Genomic DNA, 18,521 nt, shown 5'->3' with positions numbered 1-18,521 from the left:
TTATTCTTTGCAACAGTCCATTTTGTCCCACAGGTCTGTGTCCAATCTGTTCTTTTTCCTCTCCCAGTCAGTTAACGGGATAAAAGTCGACAGAAACAATCTTACAGTGACGTCTGTGGGGACGTCCCAAATGTGTTTCCTGAACTATGGCTTTCAAGGTCAACAAAAGCATTTGTTTTATTAAAAAAAATTATTGTTCACAAAATGTGAAGTGCAGACCACCTAGTTTTAGACATTTTTTCAGTTTTTCCTTTGGCAAGCTGATATTGGGCAGAAACATGTTTAATCTGGCAAAGTAAAAGTCTTCCTCCCCCAAATTTAAGTGACAAACAGCAGCCCAGCGCCAAGCTTTCTGATTAATCACACCTGCAGCTTGAGAGCACAGCAGATAAAGTGGAGCAGTTTGTTTGGATACAGATTGCTGCAGGAAGACAGCAGGATCTGGACAGTCTCTTCTCTCTGCTTCCTCCTCCTCTTTACATAACTCCACTCTCACAGGACAGTCATTTCCCCGCCTGCGCTCTTCCACTGAAGTCGTTACTGTTTTCTCCCAGCGTCCGTTTGAAATAATGAGGCTCGTCGTCGTTCTGGCTGTGTTAATGGGAGTAAGTGGGATTCCCGACGTGACAATCAGCCCTCCGACTGCCTCAGCGGACACGTCAGCTCATCCCAACAGCATACCTGAGACGGCGGCTGAATCTGAGCAGGTGAGGAGCAACCCGGTGGACGACTGTTGTGCTGTGGTTTGTGTTGCTTAGTAGCTGGATTTGAAGGGAGGGATGAAATGTTTCCAAGATGTTATTGTGCAATGACTGACACACACTCATGCAAGTACACTTGAAGGTAATACGTCTTTGTTGCAATCATTATAACATAAAGACCTTTCTGTACATAGTACAAAAGCCATTATAAGCTCAAGTCAAAACTCTGAGCTTAAACGCTGCCTGCAGACTTAACTGTTGCTAAAATGCAGGTAATAAATAGTCTTTCCACGTGAGGCAGACATTAGGAGGGGGGATTAAACAACTAAAGGAAAGTAAAATCTTGTTTTTGTGTAGAGCCGTGGTTGAAGATGAGGAGAAAATGATGAGTTCAGCTCTTCCACTTGTTCTTCTTCGCTGGCAGCTGTCCTGTAGCCTCCAAGTATTTGTGGATGAGTTCTTCTTGTGTGGCGGGCAGGCAGGGCTGATATCTGCTGTACTCCATGGTGTACTCTCCTTTCCCCTGAATAAACAATGACACAACATGTTAGCAATTCAGCTGTCTTCTTCTACAAACCATGTCTGATTCCAAGAATTTCCTCTATTTTTGTCCGTGCACATCTCCAATCCATCTAATCTTTCTCGCTAAAAATTCTTTGAACCATATCTAGTTGCCAAAATCCAGGACCTGATCAACACACTTGACGCACTCATCCAAGAAGCCTCCAGTTTTTACTGTGAACTCCAGCTGTAGGCTATCAAAGTAGCACAAATGGGCTACATAGCAGGCGGAGGCTTCAGCAGACTGCATACTGTCATACATGCGTGTTCAAGCCTCTGCTTAGAGCACCAGCTCTGATCTGATTGTTCTTGATGGAAATGTGACTGGACAGACGTCCTGAGATGAGCTCCAGTCATTGTTATGGCAGTACCCCCACCCTGCAGCTAGTTCAGCAGAAAGATGTCCCCCACCCCTCCACGCTGCCAGAGTAGTGCAGGCCCTCCTGGATGAGGAGCATATCCAGATGCTTCCTTGACCAGCATTATGTTGTAACAAGTTTCCTGTCGAGGATGACTGGGACATGCAGGATCAGCATGCTTATCAGAGCCAAACGCAACCGCTGCAAATGTCCAAAAATGGAGGGCAGTTCTTTGACAACAGATTGAATACTTATACAGTCTTTGCACAGACGAGTGACCACTTTCACCACATCCACAGGAGGCTTTACCTCATATTAAACACCTACCATATGGTCTATGATATCATTTGAAAAACAAACTTTAATTGAACTCATTCCTCAACATTACCTGACCGTCAGGTTTTGTATGTTTTTGAACTTACCTCAGTACAAGAGCGCAGCTCTGTGGCGTAACCAAACATGTCATTTAGTGGGATCTGTTGGAACAAACAGGATGACATTCGAGTTAAAGCAGGACAAGAAAGCGGGTGAAACTGGAGATAAGCACTGTATCGTTTATATTTACTGGACTTACATCAGCATAAAGAGTGAAGTATCCTTCACCCCCATCCTGTCCTGTGATGACGCCGTGGCGGCGGTTTACTCCAGCAATGACGGCTCCTTGAAACTCCTGGGGTGCAACGACTTCCACGGACATGATTGGCTCCAGGATCACTGCGTTGGCCTTTTCCATAGCTGTGGAGAAAACGGTGAACCCAGCGGCAACATAAACCAGATATTTTTCAGCTGAATTGGACACAAATGGAAAAAACAAACAGAAGGGCGTCCTCACCTTGTTTTAGAGCGCCCTCTCCTGCGCGGATAAAGGAGATCTCATTGGAGTCGACCATGTGGTGCGCTCCGTCTTCCAAGAGGAATCGGACTCCTGAGATCTTGTGCCCGCTCAGAGGGCCCTTCTCACAGGCGTCCTTGAAGCCCTGCAGCACGATGGGGGAAGGAGGGAGAAAATCGAGACTTTAAATTTGGAATCGCTTCCACTTGTGTTTAAAACTTATTCTGTGAGACCACGTGAAAGTGTTTGCATGCCTTTTCAACAGCTGGCACAAACTGCTTTGGGACGTTGGTTCCAACAGTTTGATCTTCAAACTCCAGTTTGGTGTAATGGTCTGACTCGAGAGGCTCGAGGACCCCGATGACTTTACCGTACTGCCCGGAGCCGCCACTCTGCTTCTTATGGGTGAAGTCAAATCTACGAGAGAGTGGGGGGAACACTTGTTAACATAGAGCGACACAACAGGAAGTAGATGATCCAAATGTATGCACCAATCAAATCAAAGAACCAACATAACCAAGAATACTCTTAAGAAACTAAAGTAGGTTTAAGTACTGGAATGTACAGTTTTATTTTGGGTTTATAACAAAGTATTTGCATATCCTAGGCTGTTTTAATGAGGAAAGATGAGATGTAACTTTAACTATTCAGTACTTCTGATGATTGATGAAATTGCATTTATAAATATGTCTGTTGGGGATCTCTAATTTACTCCAAATATAAGATTGTACCAATACCAAGTATACTTAAGCTCCAGCTCTATCCACTAAAATGTGAACATTTCCTTCATATTTTAACTGAAGCTGAAACTCTCCATTACTATATAACCAAATTTGACCTACTTTACTAAGTTGCAAACATTTGCAGAGGTCTGTTTGCTGTAAAGCGCGGCTTTTTTTTTTTTTTTTAAAGTCAGGAGGAAGTGTTAAAAAGGGCTCTGTCTCTTTAAAAAGGGGCAGTCCTCAGTGAACTCTACTGTCAGAGGAAGTGGGAAGTTATCTTTCCATTTGCGCGAGGAGCAGCTGACTCGGAACACCGACTGTGAGGGGAAAAAACATTCCAGTTGGCAGAGATTCACTCCCCACTTTAATTCAGTTTGGGACACTTCACAGCTGCGTATCACTTCACCCTGTAAGAAAACACATGGTTTCTTTCCTGTATTGCTCAGTGGCTGTTGTGTGCAAAGCTGTGTTTGTCTACATAGCTGCTCACACCTAAAGATCAAAGTCCTCCAGGAACTGGAAGCCCTGCACAATAACCATCTTCTGTTCTCATTCACTCCTTTTCCCTCTCCCTCCACTTTCCACCCACAGATAAAGGCACGGACAGAGGAGGGAGCCGAGGAGGATGTGATGGCAACTGGCGAGCTGAACCCAAATCACTACCCTGCCAGGAGGGCAGCTCAGGTAGTCCAACACTACCTCAACACCCGGTACGGTTCACCATTCAGGCTGATCGGAGTGCAGACGGTCCACAGTGGGAACGCAGAGGTCAGCTGACCTTCAACACTGAAATATGTGAATATGCCACTGTAAATAAAAAACAACAACAACAACTTGAATTTCCAATTTTTCTTTCAGGATGTGGCAGACTCCGGAAGAAAGTATCAGCTGGAGCTCTCGGTGAATGATATCATAACCAATGTAGGACTTTCTTTTTTCTCTTTTTCTTTTAACCACAATGTGAGGAAAAAAGACATAATGGTGGAGGAGGGAGGGGGGGTGCAGCTGCAGCTTCTTAAGAACCACAAAGAGTAATGATCCACCTCTCAAATAGGGTGGAGGTAATCTGAATAAATGTCTTCACCCACTCCCAAACACAGCGTTATCTGTGTTTGCTGCTGCCTATTGAAAGATCCTACAAATAAATCTTAGGTATGGTAAACAATCTCACAGCGTCTGGCTTAGTGTGAGCAGGTCTGACAAGAATGACTAAACAGCCTATAAAAGGAGGCTTATGTTAGCTTGTATGATGGTGTGGTGCAACCTCGACTCATCTGGGCTACATCCACTCCCATTTCTTGCTCACTAAGAATGCCTTTACTATTCGTTTTTTGCTAACTTTGTTTTGTTTAACTCCTTCAGACTACACAGACTTGCTCTGCAGAGCTTTTCTTTCCAAAAGGAAAAGGGCAACAGCCACCTGAAGTCAAAGCCTCGCATGAGGAGCTCCTTAAAATTGACATTAAAGCTCAAGAAGAGGCTCTATACCAAAAATACAAGACCAACCAAACCCTGATGTCTGCACAGTACTTACCAGGTAAGTCCAATAAAACAGGCTTAACTGTCCAAGCTACTGCAGTTCCACCCAATCAACACTGAAAGTCAGATTTTGCACAACAGTTGCGTTCAGACATTTCAACACTGTCAGTGCTGCGGTGTTCCTCTAAACATTGACAACACAAGTGCTGTCATCATGAACGCAGGACGCTTGAGAGATGAGACGTAACTGAGAACTCTAAACTTCTCTCAGACAGCCACGGTCACATCGAGCCCGACATGAAGCCTTTTTGGCATCTGGGCATTCTGGCCTCCAGCTTCATCATGCTGAATGAATCCACTGAAAACACTCTGTACAACGTGGCTCAGGTGGCCAACATCACTCAGCTGGTAGGTGCTTTACAAAAATTTAAATATGAGCTTATTATAAGAAATTGATCAGCCCCCCCCCCCCCCTTTAAGCCCCATGTCTGCACGATTTACTGAATACATACAGATTGTCAATAAAAGTCCTTCATGTGGTAAAACAAGACAGGTTATGTCGGCCATATAAACAAATGTATTAAGCCTTTAAAAAAAATTTTTTTGTTTTGTTTCCTACAGACAACTGAGGAGGACCACCTGGAGTTTGACTGTCACACACTGCTGCATGAAATGGTGTCCCAGGTAGACACTTGGCTAAAAAATGCCTTTAAAAAGCCTGAAATGCTAAAATAAAACTTTTTATAATACTAATAGATTTGGTACTTGTGGTGTGTTGGAGTAAATTAAACATGCACTTTACTGCACTCATGCTAAACTTTGCTATTCAATCTGAGCCACATTTTTGCATCCAGAGATCTCGCTGATCTGACATTTTTCTGTGCCGATACAGGAAATCATTCACTGGAAGATGCTGTTTACCTGGTCTCCTGCAGAGGGGGTTAAAGTGGTGCAGATGAAGCGGCTGCCTCACCGCCATGAAAGGGAAAAATCTCCAAAGACTAACTAATCTGTGGGTGTTCATCACACAGCCAAGACCACTTATTTGTCCTCACATCTTGTGGGGTCAAATATTGGCGCATAAATGGGATTTTTTTGGTTGTTGTTTTTTCATGATGACGCTACAAGCACTAGGCACAGATCTACTGCTGAAACCTAGAATTTACACTCTTAAATGCTTTAACTCATAAGTATATGATATACTGAAATTGTTTTAAATGTCTGTGTTTGGTCTATTTTAGCTTAAATAAACTGTTTACAATGACAAAGTATTTTGTGCGTGCTTGTATGTGCGTGCGCGTAAGGACAAAGACTATCAGGACGTACGGTACGGGACTGGTGATCGTCTCTCTGAAAGCTACTTTGGGTTTTCCCATCACACAGGGGCAGTTGTATTCCCTCTCCATCCTCTGAGAGAAAAAGAGCAAAAATAAACTTGGATTAGATCATAAAGGTTACTCAGAACAGAGATCTGTTAATTTGCAGAATTAAAGCCTTCATGGAAATACTACTGAAGTACTTTACTCCAAACTCCAAAATTAGCCTGAGATAAAGCAACGCTGGTAAGGCCAAAGACACTCACTAAATTATTTGATTCCCTCACTGAATTTGTTAGTTTGCTCACAAAGAAATTAACAGCCTAATTTTTCTAGTAGTTTCTAAAGTAGAGAGACGGAACAAATCTGTTACATAAACATTAGAAATTGATTTGAATGTCCTTGAGCGAAACAAGTATTCGATCCCCTTCATCCAAACTGGGCACACAGATTACAATCAGTCAATCAATTACAGACTCCTGATATCAACTTGTGTGTTTAAAGCACACCTGTCCACACAATCAGTTTCTTTCCAATGCACAACAGGGAGAAGAGTGTGGACCTGCACGAGGCTGGAATGGACTACAAGACCAATCCAAGCCCGTTTGTTTCTTTTTAAGTGAGTAAACTTACAGATTCAGCAGGGAGATGAAATAATTATCCCCACGTTATATAATGGATTTGATGAGATGTCCCATGAAACGTGCAACCTGTCTAAGTGAGTACCTGTGAGTAGATTTCCAGATGCAGCTCGCCCATGCCTGAGATGATGGTTTCTTTGCTCTCAGTGTCATAATGCACTCTAAACGTCGGGTCTTCTCTGGTGAAACGGTTGATTCCTTTAGAGAATTTATCCAGGTCGTTCTGTTCAGTCGCACAAGAGGAATTAATAATAAGAGGGAGTGACAAAGAGGTGGATTTAAGACTAGAGTTATAATAAAAGGCACGTCTTTCAGGTTAAACAAGTATTTTTACCTTGTTGGCTGGCTTCATCGCCATGGAAATGACAGGTTCAGGGATGTGAATGGACTCCTGTGGGTGTTAAAAATTGACATCAAATGAAGATGCTTCTCATGAGGCACAAAAACACTTTAAAAAGAAGCAGGTTTCTTTGTCTTTCGGGTGTCCTTTGCTTCTTACCATGGACAGGTCAGCAGTTGTCTTGGATGTGAAAGTGTCTCCGCTGGCACAGTCGATTCCAAACAGGGCACAGATATCTCCCGCATAAACCTCATCCACATCCTTTCAAAGCAGAGAGAGAGCACAAAAAGCAGGATGATTGTTTTTTAAAAATGATGATAGGAATGACTAAAAAACAGTTTCACATCTTGTTTTGATAGAAGATGGGTGCAAACATGTTGTTTTGGTGTCACAGGGGATGTGGTTGATATCTACACACTTGATTAAAGCCAAAAAGAGGAACCCAATCTTTCTGACCAGTCATGCTGCTCTGCTGTTTAATGTGCAAACCACAGATGGAAAACTGTGACCTCTCACAGCCTGCTGACGCAACGCCGGTTTGCTCTCACCTCCATCTGATCAGCATGAAGACGCACGAGCCTCTGAACTCTGACTTTCTTGCTTGTGCGTGTGTTGTAAATATATTCTCCCTTCTTCAGACAGCCTTGATACACTCGTATGTACGTCAGCTGACCAAACCTCCCGGCCTGAAAGACAGGAAATAGCAGAACATGGCAAACTGAAGTATTTCTATTGCACAAATGTGCAGAAATAGAGAGATCACGAGGACATGAGACAGAACAGATGCTCTCTGTCAAACTGAATCACCTCCAGTTTGAAAGCCAGACCAACGTAGGGGTTTGCAGAGTCTCTCGTTGGGTCCATTTGAATCTTTTTGGTTTCAGTGGAATCTCTAACAGAGTGGAAAAACCCGCCAATGTTAGTGGAAAAAAAAACAAAACTTTTAATCTGATTTTGATTTAAATCTACAGTTTCAGGACACTTTGCATGCAAACTGACGTTCCTCTTCATACTCACTCTTCATTGAGGATGGCGTAGTTTTTGACTTCACTGGGGTTGGGCAGGTAATCCAGGACGGCGTCCAGTAGAGGCTGGACACCTTTGTTCTTCAGCGCTGTGCCCACCAACACTGGGGTGAAGAGACGCTGCACCGTAGCCCGGCGGATTGCTGCCTGGAAGGCAGTGAGGTGAAAACTGATTGAGACAAATGCCTTTATCTCTTCGCTGATGTGAAATGTTAATCTCAAAATTTGGATGTGAAAATTCTGAATGATTTTCAGGATTTCTATACAAACTTTGGGGTAACTGGTGATGCCAAATTTGGTATTTCTGGACTGATCAAAACTGACTCTCAGATATGTTTGCTTCTTTGGATCGCCACCACTTGTATCAAGTCTGAAATACAATCACCGGTCACTTTATTAGGTACACCTTGACAGTACTGGGTTGGACCTACTTTTTGCCTTAATTCTTTACGACACAGGAAACATTCCTGAGGTATTTTCATCCATGTTGACATGAGAGGATCGCAACGTTGCTGCAGATTTATCAGCTGCACATCCATGATGTGAATTTTATGTTCCACCACATCGCAAAGGTGCTCTACTAGGTTGAGATCCGGCGAACTGTGGTGTTCATTTGAGTACAATGAACTAATTGTCACGTTCAAGAAACCAGTTTGAGATGATTTGAGCTTTGTGACATGATGTGTTATCCTGCTGGAAGATTGGTGCACAGTGGTCATAAAGAGAACCTGCACGGTCAGCAACAATACTCAGGTTGGCTGCTGCATTTAATCATTCCTCAGATAGTACTAAGAGGCCAAAGTATCCCCCACACCATTACATCAGCACCAAACTGAACTGCTGATAAGAAGCAGGATGGATCAATACTTTCATGTCGTTTATGTCAAATTCGGACCATCTGAATGTCACAGCAGAAACAGTCCTCAGACCACAGCACCTTTTTTCATGTAAGTTGTACCGTCAGTTGCAGTCTTCTGCTGCTGTAACCCATCTGCTACAAGGTTCAATGTGACGTACATTCATTATCTTCATTTCTTGGTTATAACAAGTGGTTATTTAAGTTATTGTTGCCCTACTGATCTTTTACCTATGGGATCAACAAGGCATTTACACACAGACGATTGCTGCTCACTGGATGTTTTCTCCTTTTCTGACTATTCTCTGTAAACTCTAGAGATGGTTGTGCAGGAAAAACCCAGGAGATCAGCAGCTTCTGAAACCAAGCTGGTATCAACACCCATACCACATCCAGAGTCACTTAAATCACCTTTGTTCCCCAGTCCGATGCTCAGCTTGAACTTCAGCAGGTCATCCTGACCCTGTCTACATGCCTAATGCACTGAGTTGCTGCCATGTGATTGGCTGATTAGATATTCAGATTAACGAACAGTTGAACAGACGTACCTAATGAAATGACCAATAACTAGTGACTATACCTCAGATACCAGCGGGTTTAATTGAGGATTTTTTTTGTTTGTTTGTTTTTGTTGGAGTTTAGTTGACACTGTTAGATTTCACACAAACTGGTCTCTCAAACCTTCAGATCATCTTTGGTTGGAATTTTTTCCTCCAGGAACATCTCTCCCAAGATTTCATCAGCATTGGCGACACACTCCACCAGTTCCTGCCTGCGGTCTGCGGCCTCAGCTCGAAAATCTGCCGGGATCTCATCATAGCGCATAGTTTGCCTGCAGGAAGCACGACGCAGCTTTAAATATTTTATACAGATCAGACTCGTAAGGAAACTTGGTCTTATCCACAATTTCTATGGGACTGATGCAGATCGCAACAGTTTAATTGTACAATAGCTGACCTTAAGTCTAATTCATGGCAGAGGGAAAATAAAAACCACCCATTTACACATAAATTCATCTTACCCAAACTGTCCTTCGAAATACATGCTCCGCTCCTCTATGAGGTCAATGATGCCACGCATGTTCCCCTCCAGCCCGATGGGGATGTTCACAAACGCTGCGTTGTGGTTCAGTTTGGATCTTAAAAAAAGTAGAAAATTTCTTTAAAACTGCGAAAAAATCCAAAGAAAGAAACACACAGCTGCTTACTGCAAGAACCTAAAGAGCTCCTGTATATTCTCACATTTTACTGCTCTTTGATTTCATGCAAACTAATAAAATAATAAAAGTCCAGGAAAAGAAACGTTGAATACACCAAATGTGCAAACAAACGGGGGAAAAATATTGATTACTACACTGCAATCTAGTGTGCAATGTGGAATATGGGTTAAATATATTTGTTTTATTGCATTTACAAGCTGTATTATTGATTAAGAAGTTAGTCTTTGTGTTTGCTGCATTAATGAAAACACTTAACACAGTCAGTGTCAGACATGAAAAAGCTGAGATACAAGGACTGGTCTACATTTTCTCAAGGGATTCTTCTGGCTAAAGATCCAAAGACTGAAACATGGAGTTAAAAATAAAAGTCCAACTACAGTGTCACTTTCAAGTTACCTCTAAGGATTTAGGGAGTTTATGATTTTGTTTTTTAAACTGCAACCTATAATAAATACATCCTTTAAAAGGCACCCAGGTCCATCCAAGAAGGTCACTGTGGCCCCTCAGCTGATATCTTAAAAGTATAAGTACAATTAAGTCACATGGTTTGGTAATGGAAATGTTAAATACACACATTGCTGATAAGTTAATACAATTATCACCTAATCTGTATTATTATCCAGTTAAAAACTGCTTAAAGCACCAATCGTGGTGCCTGAAGAGGACATTCATGTTGGAGAACATGGGCCTATGCAAGTGAGACCTTAGGAAGTCAGCTACTCCTTAAATAACTTGTCTTTAAAGCATGCTCTCACCATGAGCATACTGTGCGTTTATGCTTGTTATGCACACCAGGTCAAGATGTGGTTTCAGATAAGTTGTTTATGCTTCAATTTTGCGTAGGTTGTAAAGGTGGCAGAACTAATCTCTCCTCAGTTTTTCTACCGACGTCTCAAAGCCTTTCAAAGCTGTTTGCTCATCCAGTCCATACACGTTATTCTTCAGTCCTCAGCCCTGTGGTGTAACGGCAAACATGCCGATGCGTCTGACTGTTCTCTCTGTGTGACGTGCAGAGATGGGCAGTAACGCGTTACTGTAATCCGATTACTTTTTTCAAGTAACTAGTAAAGTAAGGGATTACTATTGCAAAAACGGTAATTAGATTACCGTTACTTTCCCGTAGGAACACTGCATTACTGCGTTACTAAAACCGTGATTTTTTTGCGAGAATGTCTCACGACAGTGACATAAGCGAGTGCGACGTTCGTGACAACAGCTGTGTGCAGATCAACAATGGATCATATATCGAGTGCGGGAGAGAGTATGAGCGTGCAGCGTTTAAAGTGTGGAAGTACTGACCTTACTTTGAGTTTGATTCCATAAAAAGTGACAAAAACATTAGTGTCCATTAGCATTGTGCGTGGGAAGAAAACATCTTTTTACAGCGAAAAAAACCCCTAAACTTCCAAGCAAGCTCCGAGTGCGCTATGACGTAATGGAAAATTCACAGAGAAACTGCCGTATCCTTCCACTGACCGCTGCGGCACACCTGCACCAGGGTAAACCTCCGCCTACCCAACTCCTGCTGTACAGGTGAAAATAGAGCAACAGGACCGCTAGTCTTTGATTTTATTTATTTTCTGCTGTGTTTTACTTGCATCTATTTGAAAGAGTGAGTGTAAACACAAAAAAAAATAATATTTTATGTGCTGGAATGTGCAGAAAATAGGTTTAAATATTAAACAAATTTCTTCCAGTCAGAGAATGTTGCATATAATTAAATTTTTGCTTGATGCATAAAGTTAAAAGATTAAAATTAATAAAACTATAAAAGTTTTAAAAAGAGACTTTTCCATTTGATTACATTTTGTATGATGGATTATGCAGAAAAAGTAGAATTGGGCTGAAAGATCTATCGCTTTATCACCTATTCAGGTTGTAAATCGTGTTTTTAAAAAGTAACTAAGTAATTAATTACTTTTGAAAATAAGTAATCAGTAAAGTAACGGGATTACTTTTTGGGGGAAGTAATCAGTAATTAGTTACTGATTACTTTTTTCAAGTAACTTGACCAACACTGGTGACGTGTGTGTACAAACCGTACCTCATCTGCTGCAGGGCTCGTCCGGGGTTGGCGCCCATTCGGTCCAGCTTGTTGATGAAGGTGAGGAAGGGGACGCTGTAGCGTTTCATTTGTCTGTTTACCGTCATGGTTTGACACTGGACGCCTCCCACCGCGCACAGAACCAGCACGGCTCCATCCAGCACGCGCAGCGCACGCTCCACCTCGATGGTGAAGTCCACGTGACCTGTGAGGCACATCGAGTTCAGACGCACTCAAAATGAAAGTGCTGAAAATGTGCCTTCACACCCCTTCACATTTCTACCGCTGTTAAAGAGTTGACAGAAAAAAAATGATCAAAGCAGGGACGTTGCAACTGCATGACTGGTTCTGATTAAATGATAGAAATGCTAACATACAACATAGATGACTCGGGGCCACTGACACTCTCTGTTGAGAAAAAAATGTCTGGCTTTTACGTGAGACTATAACATTCAAAGTTCTTTCAACTTTTATCCTCTGTTAAATTTTTGGTGGAGGAAAGTTACAATTACATCAGCTCTGAATCACTTTTCCACTTCCAAACAGACAATGTGAGCAGCTTTAGATCCTCAGGTGCACAAAAATGTTTAAAATACATTACAAATAAACAATCACGCCTCACTCTACAACACCACTAAGGTGCGAAGACTACAGCACACTTTAATTTTAATTCACGTGGCTTCTGTGGCAAACCACACAACAAAATAAAGCCTAATATTACCTGAATACTAGAAAGGCTTTAAAGAAGAGCCTGAGCAAGGCTGGATTTTGATGCTGTTGCAGTTTTATAAAGAGCTAAAACAAACAAAAATATCAACCGATTTTGATATCGGATGTGTGTTTTTGTTTTGTGTTTTTGAACCGCGTGACTCAAATAAACTGATCAGGACAGAAGGAAAACCAACCAATGACATCAGTGCTGTGAAAATGTATTATCCCCTGCCTCGTTACATCATTAACTGTCTAACGACATTCTTTTCAATTTCATTACCCACAAACAAGTCTAATTTCTACTGTAGAATCAACAAATCACTGACACAGAACCTGTCTGACAAAGTGAAGTGATGCTAAATGATCTCAAAAAGCAACACATCATGTCACATCATGTCACATCATGTCAAAAGCTGAGAAACAAAGTCATTGACATTTATCAGTCTGGAAATGGTTATAAAGCCATTTACAGTGGGGCAAAAAAGTATTTAGTCAGCCACCAATTGTGCAAGTTCCCCCACTTAAAATGATGACAGAGGTCAGTAATTTGCACCAGAGGTACACTTCAACTGTGAGAGACAGAATGTGAAAAAAAAATCCATGAATCCACATGGTAGGATTTGTAAAGAATTTATTCGTAAATTAGGGTGGAAAATAAGTATTTGGTCACCTCAAACAAGGAAAATCTCTGGCTCTCACAGACCTGTAACGTCTTCTGTAAGAAGCTTTTCTGTCCCCCACTCGTTACCTGTATGAATGGCACCTGTTTGAACTCATCATCTGTATAAAAGACACCTGTCCACAGCCTCAAACAGTCAGACTCCAAACTCGCCTGAAGTTTGCCAGAGAGCACATGGATGATACAGCAGAGGATTGGGAGAATGTCATGTGGTCAGATGAAACCAAAGTAGAACTTTTTGGTATAAACTCAACTCGTCGTGTTTGGAGGAAGAAGAATACTGAGCTGCATCCCAAGAACACCATATCTACTGTGAAGCATGGGGGTGGAAACATCATGCTATGGGGCTGTTTTTCTGCCAAGGGGACAGGACGACTGATCCGTGTTAAGGACAGAATGAATGGGGCCATGTATCGTGAGATTTTGAGCCAAAACCACCTTCCATCAGTGAGAACTTTGAAGATGAAACGAGGCTGGGTCTTCCAACATGACAATGATCCAAAACACACCGCCCGGGCAACAAAGGAGTGGCTCCGTAAGAAGCATTTGAAAGTCCTGGAGTGGCCTAGCCAGTCTCCAGACCTCAACCCCATAGAAAATCTGTGGCGGGAGTTGAAAGTCCGTGTTGCTCGGCGACAGCCCCAAAACATCACTGCTCTCGAGAAGATCTGCATGGAGGAATGGGCCAAAATACCAGCTACTGTGTGTGCAAACCTGGTAAAGACCTATAGTAAACGTTTGACCTCTGTTATTGCCAACAAAGGTTATGTTACAAAGTATTGAGTTGTATTTTTGTTATTGACCAAATACTTATTTTCCACCCTGATTTATGAATAAATTCTTTACAAATCCTACCATGTGGATTCATGGATTTTTTTTTTTTAAATTTATTTATTTTTTTTCACATTCTGTCTCTCACAGTTGAAGTGTACCTCTGGTGCAAATTACTGACCTCTGTCATCATTTTAAGTAGGGGAACTTGCACAATCGGTGGCTGACTAAATACTTTTTTGCCCCACTGTATATTGGATTCCTGTGAACTACAATGACAGGCATCATCCACAAATGGAGAAAACAGTGGTGAACTCCAAGAGTGACCTGACAACGCATCCAGGAGGTCACAAAAAAACCCAGAAAAATGTCTGCATGCCTCACTTGCCTCAGTTAAGGTCAAAGTTCATGACTCAACAATAAGAAAGCAGTTGGGGGAAAAAAAAGGCACAAAGGCTCTTCTCACATTTGCCAAAAAACATAGGGAAATGAGGCTGCTTCAGGAGCGACTTGAACAACTTGCAGAAAATCTTGAAGGAGAATGTCTGACCATGAGTTGTGCCCTGAAGCTCAAGAGCACTTGGGTTCTTCAGCAGAACACACCAGCAATTCCCCCTCTGACTGGCTCAAAAAATAAATAAATAAAATGAAGGTTTTGGATGGGCCTAGTCAAACCCATCTGTCACTCCTACAACACATCACCACTGCCTTGCTGTCCTCATGCATGTCCTGCACCACCCTCACATACTTCCCCGTCACTCCTGACTTCCTCGGTATCTCTTGGCACCCCATCAAATGCTTGTCTAGATCCAAAAAAGACACAGTGCAACTCCTTCTGACCTCCTCTATACCTCTCTATCAACCCTCTAAAATCAAATATCATATCTGTAGAGCTCTTTTTAAAAATTAAGGCGCTCACTGATCATCCCCTCTGTTCTTAACCTAGTGTCAACAACTCCCTCCCCTAGCTTTACGGTCTGGCTCATCAACTTTATTCTTTGTAGTTACTACAACTCTGCACATCACCCTTTTTTGTGAAAATCAATGCTAATACACTTCTCTTTTCTTCAGGCATCCTCTCACTCTCCAAGACTGTGTTAAACAATCTGGTCAAAACGGTCCATTGTCTTCTCTCCTAGACATCTCAATACCTACACAGGTAAGTATCTTCATAGCTGACCTCACTTCCTCTGCACTAGTAGCAGAGCAAGAGGTAAAAACTGCTTTGGAGTGAGTGCGGATCAGTCTGTCGATTCATTTTTGACCATTTACTGACAGTTAATGAACAGGTAATACTAAATTACCCTACCTGTGCAGCTCACCTCAGCAAACGTTACTTTGTAGTTACACAAAGCACCACAGTAATGAGTTACATTTTTACTAGGTGTATGTCTAATTACCTGGCGTGTCAATTATGTTGATGTTGTAATCTTTCCACACGGTGTATGTAGCAGCTGACTGGATGGTGATGCCTCGTTGTCTCTCCAACTCCATGGAGTCCATAGTGGCTCCAACGCCATCTTTCCCCTTCACCTAAACAACACAGGTGAGGGAAAGCATTCGTGAGCCTCACCTAAACGGAAAAAGGAGCTTGATAAAGACAATGAAACGGACTCACCTCATGGATCTCTGCTATCCTGCCGGTGTAGTAGAGCACGCGCTCGGTCAGGGTGGTTTTCCCAGAGTCGATGTGAGCGGAGATCCCGATGTTGCGGATCCTCTCGCTTGGAAAGACACCGGAGGAGCAGCTCCGGCAGCTGTTGATGAGCACCTGAGGATATGAAACCATCACAGTTCACTCGATCTACCGACTGTGAAACAAACTGGACTGAGGTCAAGTCAGCAGACCCGGGTTAGATAATATTACCTTTTTAAGTGTGACGGTTCCTCGCGCCGAAAGATGCGTTTTAGCTAAAAACATGCCCGCTTTTAACACCCTCATCTCGGCAACAGCTCAGTGGAGTACAGCTTGGTCGTAGTATTGCCCTGTTTAGATGACCCCGGTGCTGCTGACACCCCGGTGAAAGTCACGCCGGGACCCTAGCTGCTTGTGAAACGACTGCTTCCGGGTTTACGGAAGCCCAGAAGTACCAAAATCACAAACGTTTAAGTTTTCTCTTAAAACGCATTATTTATTTATTTGTCCCCTTTCTTTCTTTTAATGTTATTTAAATGTTAACGTGTTTTGAAAAGCCAAACGTGTTTAGCCACGAATCTTAATTTATCTGTTTGATAAATTATTTTTTAGGAAATAAAAAATATATCTCCAACTTGCACATGAAAAATATCTGAACCTTTGTGTTGACTGTCATGTCTATTTTATTTATCACCTATAGCACATTTAAACAACAGAAGTTGAACCAAAGTGCTTTATAAGCAAGCACATTTACATTCCAGGTCTTAAAGTAACCCAGTTTTAAATTACATGACAAGTTGAAAGGTGTGTTTCGTTGTGTTAACTGATTATTGTGGAAATTAAATTCACAGTCGTTAAAATCAGAATTCATGATGATTCATCTCATAAATCATTACACACTGCTCTTCCCTTCATAAGCCACCTTTATAAGTTAAAAGTATCGGCATCAGTATTGGTATCGGCAATGATGGCCTTGTATTTATTTGGTATCATCAATTTTTTCAGTATCGCACACTGCTAGTTCACCACTAAAAAGAAAAAAAAGAGGTAATATCTCAAGATTTCAATTTACATCTGAAAACTCCAAATTTTAGTCATTAAATCGAAATTTCAGCATATTAAGTTGTCATTTTTACTTACAGATAGATAAAAAGAAATCACGGGCATTAACAAATTTCCATCCCATACTTCTAAATGTAAGAAATCCAAAATTATTTCTGGATGGTCAACTTTGGTATTTCTTGAATATCAAACACAAAAAAATGCAAATATAATTTTTTTTAAGCTACCTTGCTGTTACGATGTTTACGCTTTTGATTTATCAGACTAAAATTTTTTTTAACCTTTCTCAATTGTAAAGGTTACTAACGGTTTTTCTTTAGCGCCTAAAAAGCCAAAATTCGTGGTGCACTTGAAGGTAACTCCATTAAATGACCTGTAGGCCACCGTCGGATCATTTTGAGTAGGTTTGTGACGTTTTCTTAGACATAATAAAGATTGTTTTGGGTGACAACATTTTGTTTGGTCGCCTTTTTCTTGGGTCTTTTCTTATTTACCGTACTTGTGGTTTTTAACTGAGCTAAATCGTGTTTCTTTTTTGTTTTTTTGTGGCCGTTACGTCTTGTCGTTTGGAAGCTCGTTAGCTTGTGCCACTTCAGGTGTCTCTGGAAGTTACTAAGCCTGAAAGTTAACGACACTTGCCTCCGTTTTACCAGCGCTTCCTCTTTTACTTTAACCACATGCTGATACTTCACTTCGTGCAGCAGCGATTCGCACACACTAGCTGAACAGCTCATGATCACAGACACATCATCATTTTCACGCCCTGCCAGAAGTTTTTAAAAACCTCTGCATCCCTGTCAGCTATTTTTAACTGTATACCATCGGAGGAGCACTTCAGGATCAGTCAGGTAAGGTTAGCTCAAGTTTTTGTGTGTATGTGTGTGTGTTATTTTTTTTATCCGTTTGGTTGTTTTGCTTGGCTGAAAACGCGCAGATAAGACTTGTCTCTTCTTATTGTTTGATCACAGGAAACTGGTACGCGTTTTAATTTAGGGCCAAGTTAAAATCAGGATTTTAAAAAGCTCTAGTGCTGCCCAAGCTCAAATTGAAAGTGTGTGTTAAACCGCCCTTTAAACAAATGACTTACTGATAAGTCTCTTCATTTAGATTGGCTGTGTTTTCCATTTTAGCCACAAAGTGTACGCTGCTGATTGAACAAACAGATGAGTGGTTTTGATGGCAGTGCTTTACTGCCATTTATCACCCTGAGATCTATTTTAAGGGAGTGTTGTTGTTGTTTTAAATTTATTTTATTTTGTTGGGGTTTTTTTAAGACTTGTTTTGAAATGATCAACTTCCCATAAACTATGTGTCACTGTATGAGCCCCTGCGGATGGCACAACATTCACAGTTATACAGGCCAGCGTGAGTCATTATATAGGATTAGTTATTATTTGGATTATGAATATAGTGAACTGTGTGGTTCTGTATGAGCTGTATTTTCCTTTGTTATCCTTGCTGTCTCATTTCCTGTAAGCACTCCTTTTGAGCTGTCACAGCAAATAACAATCACTTTACCTCACCGTGTTTCATTTATAATGTCGGAAAGGCTTTAAACGGCTTTCTG

At 41.6% G+C, this 18,521-nt stretch overlaps 2 protein-coding genes across 2 annotated transcripts; one reads left to right on the top strand and one right to left on the bottom strand.

The window, feature by feature from the left end:
* Positions 1-569: 569 nt before the first annotated feature.
* On the top strand, positions 570-5,937 carry lxn (latexin; the record flags this gene model as incomplete). The annotated part of the gene is made up of 7 exons (XM_080888532.1): positions 570-707; positions 3,767-3,943; positions 4,034-4,096; positions 4,538-4,712; positions 4,926-5,062; positions 5,276-5,338; positions 5,547-5,937. The coding sequence occupies 7 exons, from the start codon at positions 570-572 to the stop codon at positions 5,661-5,663; spliced, it is 870 nt and encodes a 289-aa protein (XP_080744658.1). The 3' UTR covers positions 5,664-5,937.
* gfm1 (G elongation factor, mitochondrial 1) lies at positions 688-16,324 on the bottom strand. Its single transcript, XM_080888519.1, has 18 exons — positions 16,124-16,324; positions 15,875-16,027; positions 15,657-15,789; positions 12,096-12,300; positions 9,854-9,970; positions 9,514-9,664; positions 7,969-8,123; positions 7,759-7,843; positions 7,500-7,637; positions 7,111-7,212; positions 6,946-7,002; positions 6,697-6,834; positions 5,981-6,063; positions 2,708-2,870; positions 2,454-2,598; positions 2,196-2,356; positions 2,044-2,097; positions 688-1,224 (listed from the first exon to the last, which is right to left on the bottom strand). The coding sequence occupies exons 1-18, from the start codon at positions 16,196-16,198 to the stop codon at positions 1,093-1,095; spliced, it is 2,247 nt and encodes a 748-aa protein (XP_080744645.1). The 5' UTR covers positions 16,199-16,324; the 3' UTR covers positions 688-1,092.
* Between the last annotated feature and the right edge of the window lie 2,197 nt (positions 16,325-18,521).

The sequence above is a fragment of the Rhamphochromis sp. 'chilingali' genome (assembly GCF_963969265.1).
Source record: "Rhamphochromis sp. 'chilingali' genome assembly, chromosome: 8".
In the NCBI taxonomy this organism is placed as follows: Eukaryota; Metazoa; Chordata; class Actinopteri; order Cichliformes; family Cichlidae; genus Rhamphochromis; species Rhamphochromis sp. 'chilingali'.
This window is presented reverse-complemented; position numbering and strand designations above follow the sequence as displayed.

What these genes read in the sequence shown, in the direction of transcription:
- gfm1 (XM_080888519.1), bottom strand. Translation starts at nt 16,198, where the DNA reads ATGAGGGTGTTAAAAGCGGGCATGTTTTTAGCTAAAACGCATCTTTCG. An exon ending in CAACCAAAGATGATCTGAAG is followed by an intron (nt 8,124 to 9,513) that starts GTTTGAGAGACC and finishes ACTGCCTTCCAG; the next exon opens with GCAGCAATCCGCCGGGCTAC. An exon ending in AGCTGCGCTCTTGTACTGAG is followed by an intron (nt 1,225 to 2,043) that starts GTAAGTTCAAAA and finishes TTGTTTATTCAG; the next exon opens with GGGAAAGGAGAGTACACCAT.